Source organism: Salmo trutta, chromosome 33 (assembly GCF_901001165.1).
Source record: "Salmo trutta chromosome 33, fSalTru1.1, whole genome shotgun sequence".
In the NCBI taxonomy this organism is placed as follows: domain Eukaryota; kingdom Metazoa; phylum Chordata; class Actinopteri; order Salmoniformes; family Salmonidae; genus Salmo; species Salmo trutta.
Genome location: NC_042989.1, coordinates 24,204,809 through 24,221,283, shown reverse-complemented (window position 1 = coordinate 24,221,283; position 16,475 = coordinate 24,204,809). Strand labels below are relative to the sequence as shown.

At 43.6% G+C, this 16,475-nt stretch overlaps 1 protein-coding gene across 2 annotated transcripts in view; it reads right to left on the bottom strand.

The window, feature by feature from the left end:
• LOC115172712 (runt-related transcription factor 3-like) overlaps positions 1-16,475 on the bottom strand; it is a 48,408-nt gene that overhangs the window by 13,078 nt on the left and 18,855 nt on the right. For both annotated transcript variants that reach the window (XM_029730406.1, XM_029730407.1), the window contains exon 4: positions 8,708-8,872. In XM_029730406.1, the coding sequence (XP_029586266.1) occupies positions 8,708-8,872 (165 nt within the window). The remainder of the gene's footprint in view (positions 1-8,707; positions 8,873-16,475) is intronic.

Sequence of the window (16,475 nt, the reverse complement as noted above, 5' to 3'; positions counted from 1 at the left end):
GAGAGGAGAGAGAGGAGAGAGAGAGCTGAGAGAGAAGGAGAGAGAGAGAGAGGAGAGAGAGAGAGAAGAGAGAGAGGAGAGAGAGAGAGAGGAGAGAGAGAGAGGAGAGAGAGGAGAGGAGAGAGAAGAGGAGAGAGAGGAGAGAGAGGAGAGAGAGAGAGACGAGAGAGAGAGAGAGAGAGAGAGAGAGAGAGAGGAACATGGCCTTGGCTCAGCTATGTGGGACATTTTATATGTCTTTTGAGCCCTCACTTTTAACATGAGTAAAAACAAACACATTGGCTGAAAAATCCTATGTTCTATTTGAGAGCCTACCCAGCCACCCTCCTTCCCTTCCCCTCTCCTCAGAGTCAATAGAGACTGCTCATTGCACACATGTAGTGGCTGTAATTGCTGAAATGTAATACTGGAACCGGCTCTGATGTTAAATTAGAACTAACACAAACAGTTGAGTCTGGTAAAAAACTTGCTTTCCCTTCTCTTTTTCTCTTGACTGTGGAGAGATGGCTTCAAAAGAGAATCTTTTTTTTATTGGAGAACAAAAACATTTTCAGTTTGAGTAATTCATCCTAAGGTCAAAACAATAGAGTGACCACAAGTGCAGCTCTTAGGCACCATAACAAATAAACTCCTGGACCAGCGGTTAAAAGTAAAACGGAATCACTCGTCGCTGGTCTGGATTCCCGCTAGTTTTGGTTGCGTTTGGCGATAGAGCTCCTTTCCTGTACGGGTTTGGCACCGACTAGCATGCATTGATGCCCAAATGGAGCTTGGAGCCAACAGCCTTTCTACCAGGCTCACAGCATGGTCACCTCTCTCTGGTCTTGTCCTGACAGATAGTCAACGACCCACAGACCAACACAACTACCCAGTAACCACATCTGCTACTTCCAAACAGAGACATGGTCTTGCCATCTATAACCATGTGCAATGTGCCTGGTTGCCTGCTCCAGGGACTGGTATGCTTGTTGTGTCTCACAGTGACTCTTTGTTGGTTATAATTGGTTGATCATGTCCTGCTGGCTGTTAGAGTGGGTTTGAGGCTTGAGCTAGACACAGATCCAGATTACCCAACCCCACATCCTAACATTTACCATTAGGAGGGTTAAATCAAATCTGACACTGGACCAGCGGTTAAGGGCTCTGGGTCTGATCAGGGCTGTTAGTGATAGAGACTGGAGCAGGCGTTTGCTTAGGGGCCAGCCATCTTGTTTATGTGGAGTAAACAGTGTGGTCCCTGTGGACAAGAGAGGAGGGGTAGGGCCTCCCTATAGCTAGCAGGATTTTCACAACCAGAGAGAATCCAGGATAGATTCAGCTGTTTGACATTTCACCACAGTAGAATGGCTGCAGATATATGCCATTGGAACAGTTTTGATGTATTGGAGGAGTACTTCACAGCATCTCCTGTAACCACCAGTAAATGGTTTTCTTGTAACACATCACATATATACATCTCCCAGGTGTAATGGCTTAGCATGCCAAGTTGTGAATCATACTGTAGATTCTATGAAGCATAATGAGAAGCTTCTTGTATTATCTTAGCCTTGATTTAATGTGAGGTGAGGTTACCATAACCCCAGAACTACAGTCTCCTGGCATGCTGTCATGCCAGTCTTTAGAGGGGTCTTAACAGGGTGCTGAGATGGGATCATCCTGGGCAGCATGGAGGTGGTCCTTTGTTTCCTGCTCTGCTAGAATCATTAAGACTAGATCCCTCATCGGGGTGAGAGAATTAATACAACTGGAGTGTGTTTTATCACTCACAGCCATCACACACACACACACACACCTCCTCAGCAACGCAGGTTTCTTGGGCCCTCATCAAAGCAGCGAGCACTTGACTAGATGGCGGAAAGTTATGCTAGTGTCTGATATTCATCCAGTTGGGAACACAGGTGTTGGAACAAATAGCACGTTAAATGATACCACCTCAAAAGGCAAAATACTTTGTATTCAACGATTAAATTGCCACTTTCTTTTTTTCTTCAAAAAACACATTTAAGTTAAAAGAACAGCTTTGGTCTGGGGAGCTTGTTAAAGCAGCCTGAGGCTGGTTAAGTTTGCCTCCTTTAGAAAAGAGAATGAGGAAAACTGGAATCTCTAGGATTATTTTTGCAGCGTCTCCCTGAAATCTAATATTCTTTCCATTTAATCTTAACATCTTCAACATCTTTGCCTCTTTGTCTGTGTGGTTTGACTGGTAAAAACTTTAGACAATATACACAGGGTGCTTTAAGGAGGTGGACAGCATTCTCTGAATATCATTAGAACACACACATACACACATTTAGAAAACCAGAATAAAATGGTATGGTACCCGATTGTCTGAGTGTGGGATTTGCTTGACTGCTCTGGCAGAGCCACACACACACAGCTCTCCACATGCCCTCCCGTAGGATCATTCTTCACATCTAGCAGGCTCACCTGTGGCCACGGCTGAACAAAAACAAGTGGTGAGCCGAACGCTGGAATCCTGTCACTGCATGTGCTGTAATGAGCTCTTAATGATCCTGTCTGTCTGGAGTGCTAGCAGAGCTTGCAACATTGGCACATAACTTTGTGTGTGTGTGTGTGTGTGTGTGTGTGTGTGTGTGTGTGTGTGTGTGTGTGTGTGTGTGTGTGTGTGTGTGTGTGTGTGTGTGTGTGTGTGTGTGTGTGTGTGTGTGTGTGTGTGTGTGTGTGTGTGTGTGTGTGTGTCTGTTTATTCTGTATGTGTGTGTGTGTTTGTCTGAGGAACCAGGGCAGCGTTTAGCAGACGTCTCAAAAGTGTTATGTTGACAACAAAACTCAGACACTATTTCATGGCTCAGAAAACTATATGAAGTAATGGGCTTTAGTAGGATATAACATTGTATCTGTTCCTGTTGTTGTCAGCTGAAAACTCTGGGTTTCTGTGTAGATAATAGAAAACATATTTAGCAATCAGAAGATGAGAATCCAGTTCATTCTAAAGTGTTGACGGCTCATCTATTACCCAGTGATTCTCAAACAATCAGATCCAGGACTAAATGTATCTGCAAGATACAACTCTTTCTGTGTGTCATGTTAATATGTAAATACATCCCTGTATTACCAAGGGACTATTTTAGTTTGAGCTAGGTTTGTATTAGTGTGTTGTCTAAGCATGGCTACTATAAATTCTGTACATGGCCATGGCCAGTGATCTGTGTCATAGTGTACAGTACATTGGCGGCAGGTAGCCTAGTGGCTAGTAATCAAAAGGTCGCTGGTTTGAATCCCCGAGCCGACTAAGTGAAAAATATGCCGATGTGCCCATGAGCAAGGCACTTTACACTAATTACTCCTGTAAGTCGCTCTGGATAAGAGCGTCTGCTAAATGAACAAAAAGTGTAAATGTAAGGTACATATAAGCCAAGGTAGACAAGGGGAGGGAAAACATCTCTCCACTGTTATTTGATTATTTTAGCATTAGCCCTGAGCTACACAGTCATGGTGGTAATACCAGAGATTAAGGTGTGTGTGATTGTACAGTCCTCCCCTCCTTGTGTCTACACACACACGAACGCATGCACGCACACACACACGAACACACACACACTTCAGAGAGGGCCTCTAGCCCCTGGCGGGTGTTGTGTGGAATCAGTTTGGAGCTCTATGCATCTCATCCCTGGCAGCTCTGAGCTGCATGAATGTGGTGTGTCTGTGCACCCAGTGTGTGTGTTGCATTGGTGCAGGCCTTTGAGATCTGACTTGCCTATAAAGATCTGCACTGATCCTTCTGCAGCTAGGCAGACGAGTGTAGAGCACAGAGCCTTTCTTCACTTGCCATCTCACTACTGTCTGCACACCTGTCCTGCTAGACAGGAAGAATTTGGAGATATTTAGCAAGCCCTTATGGATACTGTGCCGTGAAAAAGTATTTGCCCCCTTTATAATTTTCTCTACTTCTGCATATTTTTTTTACACAAAATGTTATCAGATCTTCAATCAAAACCTAATATTAGAAAAGGGAACCTGAGTGAACAAAAAACACAACAATTACAAACTTATTTCATTAAATAAATTAGATAAATAGAATTTTCTTTTGTTATTTGTAAACTCATGTTCCCTTTATCTAATACAGTGGTGTAAAAATACTTTAAAGTACTAATTAAGTAATTTTTTCTGTATTTGTACTTAACTTTACTATTTATATTTTTTGACAACTTTTACTTCACTATATTCCTAACGAAAATCATGTACTTTTTACTCCATACATTTTTCCTGACACCCAAAAGTACTCATTACATTTTGAATGCTTAGCAGGACAGGAAAATGGTCCAATGAACACCCCTACTGCCTCTGATCAGGAGGACTCACTAAACACAATTTTTTGTTGTTGCTTGTTTTACTAGGCAAGTCAGTTAAGAACAAATTCTTATGTTCAATGACAGCCTAGGAACAGTGGGCTAACTGCCTTGTTCAGGGGCAGAACAACAGATTTTTACCTTGTCAGCTCAGGGATTTGATTTTGGTTACAAGCCCAACGCTCTAACCACTAGGCTACCTGCCTAGTGAGTGTTGGAGTGTGCCCATGGAATTGTGCCCTCTGGTTTGCTTTATATAAGGAATTTGAAAGGATTTTTACTATTACTTTTGATACTTCAGTATATTTGAGAAATTACATTTACCCCTTTTTTTGTGATATCCAATTGGTAGTTTCAGTCTTGTCCCATCGCTGCAACTCCCGTACGGACTCGGGAGTTGGCGAAGGTCGAGAGAAACGTAGGTCGAGAGCTATGCGTCCTCTGAAACAAGACCCTGCCAAGCCGCACTGCTTCTTGACACACTTAACCTGGAAGCCAACCGCACCAATGCGTTGGAGGAAACACCGTACAACTGGCGACACAAGTCAGCGTGTGTCACGTCCTGACCAGTATAAGGGGTTATTGGTTATTGTAGTTTGGTCAGGACGTGGCAGAGGGTATTTGTTTTATGTGGTTCGGGGTTTATTGGGATATGTATTTATGTAAGAGGGGTGTTTGTTTTATGTGTTCCGGGGTTTTTGGGTAATGTTCTTGTTTTGTATTTCTATGGTTTTCTATGTTGTGTATTTCTTTGTTGGCCTGGTATGGCTCTCAATCAGGAACAGCTGTACATCGTTGTTTCTGATTGGGAGTCATACTTAGGTAGCCCTTTTTTAACCTGTGGTTTGTGGGAAGTTGTTGTTGCACTGCAGTGTTAGCCTGCAATACTGTTTGTTCGTACGTTTTCTTGTTTTGTTATTTAAGTGTTCTAAATAAAAGATAAAATGAGCACTCAACCCGCTGCGCCTTGGTCCAGTATATACGACGGCCGTTACAGCGTGCATCCGGCCTGCCACACTAGAGAGCAATGGGACAAGGATTTTTGATACTTAAGTATATTAAAAACCAAATACTTTTACTTGAGTCATTTTCTATGAAGGTATCTTTACTTTTACTCAAGTATGACAATTGGGTACTTTTTCCACCACTGATCTAATATTAGGTTTTGATTGAAGATCTGATATCATTCAGTATAAAAAATATGCAAAAATAGAGAAAATCAGAAAGGGGGCTAATTCTTTTTAACGGCACTGTAAGTCGCTCTGGATAAGCTTACCTGCCAGGCAGACAACATGCATTAAAGTGCAGAACACAAACTTTAAACCATCAAGAAATGTGTAACAGTAGTACTGTCTTTAGTTGTATAGATGCTAACTACTCATGGTCCTACTGGTCCATGGCACTGGCAGATGATGTTCCTTGGAGGAGAGCAGGGTGCTGCTGATTAGCAGAGTTGTTTAAGCTCAGCTACACTACATGACCAAAAGTATGTTGACACCTGTTTGTCGAACATCTCATTCCAAAATCATGGGCATTAATATGGAGTTAGTCCCCACTTTGCTGCTATAACAGCCTCCACTCTTCTGGGAAGGCTTTCCAATAGATGTTGGAACATTGCTGCGGGGACTTGTTTCCATTCAGCCACAAGGGCATTAGTGAGGTCGGCACTGATGTTGGGCGATTAGGCTTGGCTCGCAGTCGGCATTCCAATTTATCCCAAAGGTGTTCAATGGGGTTGAGGTCAGAGCTCTGTGCAGGCCAGTCAAGTTCTTCCATACCGATCTCGACAAACCATTTCTGTATGGACCTAGCTTTTTGCACTGGGGGTATTGTCATGCTGAAACAGGAAAGAGCCTTCCCCAAACTGTTGCCACAAAGTTGGAAGCACAGAATCATCTAGAATGTCATTGTATGCTGTAGCATTAAGATTTCCCTTCACTGGAACTAAGAGGCCTAGCCCAAACCACTAAAAATAACCCCAGACCATTATTCCTCCTCCACCAAACTTTAAAGTTGGCACTATCTATTGGGGCAGGTAGCATCCGCCAAACCCAGATTCGTCCATCAGACTGCCAGATGGTGAAGCGTTATTCATCACTCAAGAGAACGTGTTTCCACTGCTCCAGAGTCCAATGGCAGAGATTTTTACACCACTCCAGCCAACACCATGGAAATCCAATTCATGAAGCTCCCGGCGAACAGTTATTGTGCTGACGTTGCTTCCAGAGGCAATTTGGAACTTAGTAGTGAGTGTTGCAACCGATGACAGACGATTTTTACGCGCTATGCACTTCAGCACTCGACGGTCCCGTTCTGTGTGCTTGTGTGGCTTCACTTAATGGCTGAGCCGTTGTTGCTCCTAGACGTTTCAGAACTTACAGTTGACCAGGCAGCTCTAGTAGGGCAGAAATTTGATGAACTGATTTGTTGGAAAAGTGGCATCCTATGACAGTGCCACATTGAAAGTCACTGAGCTCTTCAGTAAGGCCATTCTACTGCCAATGTGCGTCTATGGAGATGCAGAATCCAGTCATTTGAAGGGGTGTCCAAATACATTTGTATATATAGTGTATCTAGGTTACAGTGGTGAGTCAGGAGTACAAGGCTAAACCCCATGTACCGAGAGATACACTTCCACCCACAGAGAGCAAAACACTCCTAAACACCTTTACAACACACTGATATAGGCTCATTAACTGGGAAGGAGCCTCACTCTGTCTGTCAGCCTTAACCCTCTGCATGAGAACTAGGGAGTGGGTGAGAGAGGACAGTGTGTGTGTGTGTCTGTCTGTCTGTGTGTGTGTCTGTGTGCATATGTGTGTGTATATTAGTGTTTTGTCTGCACACTTCCAGACATGCCATCATGTTCAGAAGCTCTGACATATGTCTGTGAGTGAACCTCCACCCACGTACCCCCTTTCCCATTAAACACACACACACACACACACACACACACACACACACACACACACACACACACACATTCCCCTCCTCCCCACTGTCTCAACTGCAGATCTGCCCTGTTAGGCCAGTCAGTCTGAGACTGACGTGATTGCAGAGGTACCAGGTGGCTGTGAGATTCCTGATGCTGTAGTGTGACGTGGTGAACCAGCCCCAGTGCTCCAGTCAGGCTGTTTGGCAGGGATCAGGGTTCAACCTGGCCCCAGACTGGACCCTGCGTCCTGCTCTCTGCGGCCCCGGGCCCCACCGACGCAGGGCATCCGGGGACAGAGCTGGCGTGAGTGAGCGGCCCCTGCCAGTAAATGTACTGGACCCTCCCCCAGGTCTGGGCTCTCATATCAGCAGGGAGGGTTGCACTCAACCTGGGGCCTCAGCCTGCCACATAAAACTAACTCAACCTGGGGCCTTAGCCTGCCACATAAAACTAACTCAACATGGGGCCTCAGCCTGCCACATACAGACTAACTCAACCTTGGGCCTCAGCCTGCCACATAAAACTAACTCAACCTGGGGCCTCAGCCTGCCACATAAAACTAACTAAACATGGGGCCTCAGCCTGCCACATAAAACTAACTCAACATGGGGCCTCAGCCTGCCACATACATACTAACTCAACCTGGGGCTTCAGCCTGCCACATAAAACTAACTCAACCTGGGGTCTCAGCCTGCCACATACAGACTAACTCAACCTGGGGCCTCAGCCTGCCACATACATACTAACTCAACCTGGGGCCCCAGCCTGCTGCATATAGACTTACTCAACCTGGGGCCTCAGCCTGCTGCATACATACTAACTCAACCTGGGGCCTCAGCCTGCTGCATACATACTAACTCAACCTGGGGCCTCAGCCTGCTGCATACATACTAACTCAACCTGGGGCCTCAGCCTGCCACATACATACTAACTCAACCTGGGGCCTCAGCCTGCTGCATACATACTAACTCAACCTGGGGCCTCAGCCTGCTGCATACATACTAACTCAACCTGGGGCCTCAGCCTGCTGCATACATACTAACTCAACCTGGGGCCTCAGCCTGCTGCATACATACTAACTCAACCTGGGGCCTCAGCCTGCTGCATACATACTAACTCAACCTGGGGCCTCAGCCTGCTGCATACATACTAACTCAACCTGGGGCCTCAGCCTGCTGCATATAGACTTACTCAACCTGGGGCCTCAGCCTGCTGCATACATACTAACTCAACCTGGGGCCTCAGCCTGCTGCATATAGACTTACTCAGCCCATAGAGATAAAGTTAGAGCAACACTGTCAGTTCATTATGTGTCACAGTTAGGGAGAGGCATTTGTAGAGCAAACCTCTATACAGTACTGTAGCAGAACGTGGAGTGTTTGTGATGAGTGAGCAGCTCTGAATTGGGACAGACAGAGTGAAGTCAGTGTGATAGGGGTTCCTGTGTGGTCAGTGGTCCTACCTTGTATCTGGGACTGGGTGGAGGGCCCCAGGTGGCTCTGGTGCATGGGCCGGGGCTGGGGGTTACCAGGCCCCATCCTCAGGCTGGCCCGCTGGTAGCGCTCAATCTCTGTCAGCCTATCAGAGAACTGCATCTTCTGGGGATCCTCCAGCTTCACCCTGTGTCCTGAGGGAGGAAGAGAGAAGGAAAGAGGGAGAGAAAAAGAGAGAGGAGACCCAAGTTACCACCTACACTGCCGGGAAATCATGGCACTTTATTAATTTTCCACAGTTGTAGTAAATACTCAAAAATAGAAAAAACAATAGTACATCCAAATGTTATGTCTGCTGTAATATCTGAGTTTTTCTTTCCTCAGATCTCTCCATGGCACCAACAGTTTACTTGGCCTTGTGAGTCTGTTTTAAAGTGGGAGGGTATATATTGGCGATTGGGGATAGTACAGTGACATAATTATATTATATGAATAAAGCCCTCTGTTCTCCACCAACTAATCTATTTCAATCGGATTATAGAAAAGAACAGTAGCCAAGTTTACTTAGAAATAGAAACATATGAATAGAATGTTGACAGGCAGTGGTGTTGTGGTTGGGCTAAACCTGCACCTGCCTTTGTGTTATAATCAGATACATGGAATACCACTAATACTCTAGTGTATAACAATAGTACTAGCTTAATAATACAATAATAGCATGATAATGATAGTATGAAATAGGTTATAATTACAGCTACAGAAAATACTGCGAATCTATCCCCTTATCCCCTAACTTGTCGACTCAACAGTACAACCCCAGTACAACCCCAGTATAACCCCAGTATAACCCAATACAACCCCAGCACAACCCCAGCACAGCCCCAGCACAACCCCAGTACAACCCCAGTATAACCCTAGTATAACCCCAGTATATCCCCAGTATAACCCCAGTACAACCCCAGTACAACCCCAGTATAACCCCAGTACAACCTCAGTATAACCCCAGTATAACCCCAGTATAACCCCAGTATATCCCCAGTATAACCCCAGTACAACCTCAGTATAACCCCAGTATAACCCCAGTATAACCCCAGTATATCCCCAGTATAACCCCAGTACAACCACAGAATAAACCCAGTATAACCCCAATATAACCCCAGTATAACCCCAGTATAACCCCAGTACAAGCCCAGTATAACCCCAATATAATCCCAGTATATCCCCAGTATAACCCCAGTACAACCTCAGTATAACCCCAGTATAACCCCAGTATATCCCCAGTATAACCCCAGAATAAACCCAGTATAACCCCAGTACAATCCCAGCACATGCCCAGTACATGCCCAGTATAACCCCGGTACAACCCCAGTATAAACCCAGTATAAACCCAGTACAACCCCAGTACAACCCCAGGATAACCCCATTTGAACCCCAGTAAAACCCCAGTACAACCCCAGTATAAACCCAGTATAAACCCAGAAACAACCCCAGTACAACCCCATTTGAACCCCAGTATAACCCCAGTATAACCCCAGTATAAACCCAGTATAAACCCAGTACAACCCCAGTATAACCCCAGTATAACCCCAGTACAACCCCAGTATAAACCCAGTATAAACCCAGTACAACCCCAGTATAACCCCATGAAAACCCCAGTATAAACCCAGTATAAACCCAGTATAACCCCAGTACAACCCCAGTATAACCCCAGTACAACCCCAGTATAACCCCAGTACAACCTCAGTATAACCCCAGTATAACCCCAGTACAACCCCCAGTACACCACAGACTGGGTCTACTTGTCCAAATAGTGACTATACTGTACGTCTCACAGCGACTCAGGTCTGACAAAGCAGTCACTCAGTGAGGGAAACACCCAGACAGCCCTCCTAGACTATAGAACTCCTACTGGAACACACTGTGTGGACGTGTTGCACATATGTGCATGTGTGTGTGTGTGTGTGTGTGTGTGTGTGTGTGTGTGTGTGTGTGTGTGTGTGTGTGTGTGTGTGTGTGTGTGTGTGTGTGTGTGTGTGTGTGTGTGTGTGTGTGTGTGATGAGAAAGATTGGAATGTATGAATAAAAGCATATTTGGCACGTCGCATACATCCGATCTGAAGAAGACGTGGAAAGACCAAATTCTACAAGCAAACCCTTATCATTTTAATATCTCTTCCACTGAAAAGCTTTCCTTAAAAGTCATACTTACAAGGCTAATTCAATGCAATCTTTCTCAATCGTATTTAACATGTGATGTCACGCACACGCGCACACACACACACACACACACACACACACACACACACACACACACACACACACACACACACACACACACACACACACACACACCAAAATGCCATACGTGAGTCCGGATGAGGGATGCCTCTAATGGAGGAAGGGCTTTTAATGTAACTATCAATGCAACAAACACATGTCTGAAAGAACATGTATACATTCTGTGGTTTTCTCCCTGGCATCTCTAATGTGAAGTAATGGCTAGATTTGAATATTTTATCACTATATAAAGGGGGCCAGCAGACGGACTGATATGGATTTTGCCCGCCCTCTCTCCAGACTGACCCATGGGCAATATATCTTCCCTCCTGCGACTTGACCCATGGGTAATATATCCTGCCGTTTACCGCTCTGTCCATTTGGTAGAGATCACTCCCTCTCTTTACATAAAATGTATTATTCTCTATCTCCCCCCATACCCCCCCCCCCACGCACACACACACACCCCTTCACACACAGACATACACACCACAATTATGTGGATTGAGGTTGACTCCCAAGTAGAATAGAATAGTCTACATTACAATGGTGCCACGACTAGACGCAGACACACTCAAGTCAACGCTCTCAAATGCAAACATACTGTAGATAAATAACCATCACCCAAACTACAAACTACCCCTCAAACACACCAACACATGACCAGTAACAAACACACCAACACATGACCAGTAACAAACACACCAACACATGACCAGTAACAAACACACCAACACATGACCAGTAACAAACACACCAACACATGACCAGTAACAAACACACCAACACATGACCAGTAACAAACACACCAACACATGACCAGTAACAAACACACCAACACATGACCAGTAACAAACACACCAACACATGACAAGTAACAAACACACCAACACATGACCAGTAACAAACACACCAACACATGACAAGTAACAAACACACCAACACATGACCAGTAACAAACACACCAACACATGACCAGTAACAAACACACCAACACATGTATACTCACACTGGGATCAACACCCTCCCAGTGTGAGTATAGGAGTGTGTGTGTGTGTGTGTGTGTGTGTGTGTGTGTGTGTGTGTGTGTGTGTGTGTGTGTGTGTGTGTGTGTGTGTAGATGAGTAATGTCTGAATGTGGGATGTTTGACTGCTCGACATGTCCAGCTGTCTGTGTTGGGAGTCAGACGTAAAAAACGCAGAAGGATGCAGTAATAGTGAGTGACCCCACCTATAACACCATCTCACTATGACACAGGGACACAGTCTACTCCTGACACATCTGCACACACACACACACACACACACACACACACACACACACACACACACACACACAGCAGTGGCTCAGGTCCAGCTGGCAGGGAGTGGGGAGTTTGGTGATGACACTGTTCTGTACTTCCAGTAGGGGTTGGCCAGCCAATGTTACCATGAGAGAGAACCATAGGGGCAGAGCAGACAGAGGCTCATTACCCCAAACCCCACAGTTACTGTTAACACTACAAGTCAACTCACATGGTTGACTATAGCTCTCCTCTCTCTCCCTCCGCCGTATTTCTCCCCTTCTCTCTCTGTCCCTCCTCTTTTTATATATAAGAGAAGACTTCAGCAGTTTTCCAAGTGGAAGCTAACATACAGTATATACAGTATACACAACCTTCCTCCTCTTGTCTTCTCTTGGACATCACCCCTCTAAAGCCTCATAGAGAGGAAATGGATTGGTCTTGTAGAGAAATACAAACGACATGGTCGTGAGAGTCTCATCTAGTTGGTAGGCCGTTCGGACGCCACAGACAATTCAATTCAGACAATTCCGATTTTCAGGAAGTGTCAGTGTTACATAGGTGGATGCAGTGGATTGAGACACATCCAATGCAAAAAAAAAACATATCTCGAGCTTAAACAAAGAGTTTTATGGGGATTTTTGTATTATGCTAATTAGATTCCCGCAGGGGCACGTACATGGACTCTAGGTTAAGGGACAGACAGAGCCCTTTGCCTGCTGCTGTTCAATGCCGTGTTTAAACATCTTTTTAGGCCTGACCCCGCTCATCCATGTGTCTGGTAGAACGCCACAGGCTGACCCCCATGCCGTAGGGTCTCCACCAGGGTTCTCTGCGCACCACGGACCCATTTTGGAGGGGATTCTGTGGTGGATGAATATTTTATGTGTCAGGGTGCACTTAGGAAAGAATGCCCAGTTGTTTCTCTATGATATCATAACCACAAGATAGAGCTGGGAGATGGAGAACAACGAGGAGGCAGGGATGATGTGGTTCACACACCAGCGCTCAATACATGGAAGAGGTAAAATGGATGCCAGAAGCTGTAGATTTACTAGCTTCCTCTCTAGATGGCTGTTGCATCATCTTACAGCATTATAAGGACTGTGAGGAACACATAAAAAGGTTGATATAAAATGTCTGGTATTAATGATGTACTGAAAATCCATTCCATGGAAAATCTCTTTAGGAAATAATGGCTGTGCCTTTCCCACCTACTGTTTCTGTTTTCTTTGGCCAGTACAATACCATTTTATCAGCAGATTAACTGAAGACATAGGGCCTTGATGCCCCCCATGTTTTTAGTGTTCTTTAGAACATGTTGATAGGTTCAAGTATAACAGATAAGATACATCAGTGTGGGAAACGGACCCTGTGACTGGTCCCTTTGAATTGAAACACTGAAGAGCAAAATGATCAACCCTGATCGCCTACAAATGACATTGAGCCACAAGGAGCAGAATGATTAAGGTTAGTACTTATGGAACGTAGGCCTGTGCCAACGGGCAACTCTTACCAAGAGCTGACCAACCCGTTCAGACCAGACGTGCCAATCTCAGCGAGTCCCACCCTAACCCCCTAAAGCCCATATCAGTGGAACACAGAGACAGTGTTTGCTCAGAGGGTGCTAATGACAGCTCCTAAACGCTGACGGGTCCAGCTGAATGATCACCCAATATGGCCCCTTTCCTCCCTCACCCCTGTGCTGCTGCTTTTTTTCTAACATTGAAAGAAAGAAACATATGTTCCCTTCCAATGAGAGACACATTAAACACAAGCTCTTTTTAGTAAAGGGCTGGGCGCGCTTTCAGGGGCAAAGTGAAACTCTATCTGGGCTGCAAAGGGCAATACGTGCCTTGGCCCAGACCCAGATCTGTGCTGAATATATTTGAAGTGTAAATATTTGTGTTCATCGTATAAATGGACTTGGTAGGCCCTTGATAACAGACTAGAATTGGTTGAGTGCCTGTTTCAGACTGAAAACTGTAACGCGTCTATAAGGACTGTGCACTCTGCCTGTATACATAATAGGTGTACATAGTAAGTGAGAGGCATCATATGTCAGTCCTGTACCAATAGCTGTAGTGCAGGGTTCTGGGTTTGTTTAGCTCTATTGTTATGACATGTTGATGCCAGCCTCTCCCTGTATGATTCACAGTTTGACAAAAACAACACATTCGACAAACATGCTGCTGTTGAGTGTGTTGAGGGACGTGTGTGTGATTGTGTGTATTAGGGAGGAATATTTCAAGGCAATAGGCCCTATACTTTCTATCCTGAACTATAAACTCTGTAACTGTTTCTATCCTGAACTATAAACTCTGTAACTGTTTCTATCCTGAACTATAAACTCTCTGTTTCTATCCTGAACTATAAACTGTCTATACTGTCTATAAACTCTCTGTTTCTATCCTGAACTATAAACTCTCTAACTGTTTCTATCCTGAACTATAAACTGTCTAACTGTTTCTATCCTGAACTATAAACTCTCTAAATGTTTATATCCTGAACTATAAACTCTCTGTTTCTATCCTGAACTATAAACTGTCTAACTGTTTCTATCCTGAACTATAAACTCTCTAACTGTTTCTATCCTGAACTATAAACTCTCTAACTGTTTCTATCCTGAACTATAAACTCTCTGTTTCTATCCTGAACTATAAACTGTCTAACTGTTTCTATCCTGAACTATAAACTGTCTAACTGTTTCTATGCTGAACTATAAACTGTCTAACTGTTTCTATCCTGAACTATAAACTCTCTAACTGTTTTTATCCTGAACTATAAACTCTCTGTTTCTATCCTGAACTATAAACTCTCTGTTTCTATCCTGAACTATAAACTCTCTGTTTCTATCCTGAACTATAAACTCTCTAACTGTTTCTATCCTGAACTATAAACTGTCTAACTGTTTCTATCCTGAACTATAAACTGTCTAACTGTTTCTATCCTGAACTATAAACTCTCTGTTTCTATCCTGAACTATAAACTCTCTAACTGTTTCTATCCTGAACTATAAACTCTCTAACTGTTTCTATCCTGAACTATAAACTGTCTAACTGTTTCTATCCTGAACTATAAACTCTCTGTTTCTATCCTGAACTATAAACTCTCTAACTGTTTCTATCCTGAACTATAAACTCTCTAACTGTTTCTATCCTGAACTATAAACTCTCTGTTTCTATCCTGAACTATAAACTCCCTGTTTCTATCCTGAACTATAAACTCTCTGTTTCTATCCTGAACTATAAACTCTCTAAATGTTTATATCCTGAACTATAAACTCTCTGTTTCTATCCTGAACTATAAACTGTCTAACTGTTTCTATCCTGAACTATAAACTCTCTAACTGTTTCTATCCTGAACTATAAACTCTCTAACTGTTTCTATCCTGAACTATAAACTCTCTGTTTCTATCCTGAACTATAAACTGTCTAACTGTTTCTATCCTGAACTATAAACTGTCTAACTGTTTCTATGCTGAACTATAAACTGTCTAACTGTTTCTATCCTGAACTATAAACTCTCTAACTGTTTTTATCCTGAACTATAAACTCTCTGTTTCTATCCTGAACTATAAACTCTCTGTTTCTATCCTGAACTATAAACTCTCTGTTTCTATCCTGAACTATAAACTCTCTAACTGTTTCTATCCTGAACTATAAACTGTCTAACTGTTTCTATCCTGAACTATAAACTGTCTAACTGTTTCTATCCTGAACTATAAACTCTCTGTTTCTATCCTGAACTATAAACTCTCTAACTGTTTCTATCCTGAACTATAAACTCTCTAACTGTTTCTATCCTGAACTATAAACTGTCTAACTGTTTCTATCCTGAACTATAAACTCTCTGTTTCTATCCTGAACTATAAACTCTCTGTTTCTATCCTGAACTATAAACTCTCTAACTGTTTCTATCCTGAACTATAAACTCTCTAACTGTTTCTATCCTGAACTATAAACTCTCTGTTTCTATCCTGAACTATAAACTCCCTGTTTCTATCCTGAACTATAAACTCTCTGTTTCTATCCTGAACTATAAACTCTCTAACTGTTTCTATCCTGAACTATAAACTCTCTGTTTCTATCCTGAACTATAAACTGTCTAACTGTTTCTATCCTGAACTATAAACTCTCTGTTTCTATCCTGAACTATAAACTCTCTGTTTCTATCCTGAACTATAAACTGTCTAACTGTTTATATCCTGAACTATAAACTCTCTAACTGTTTCTAT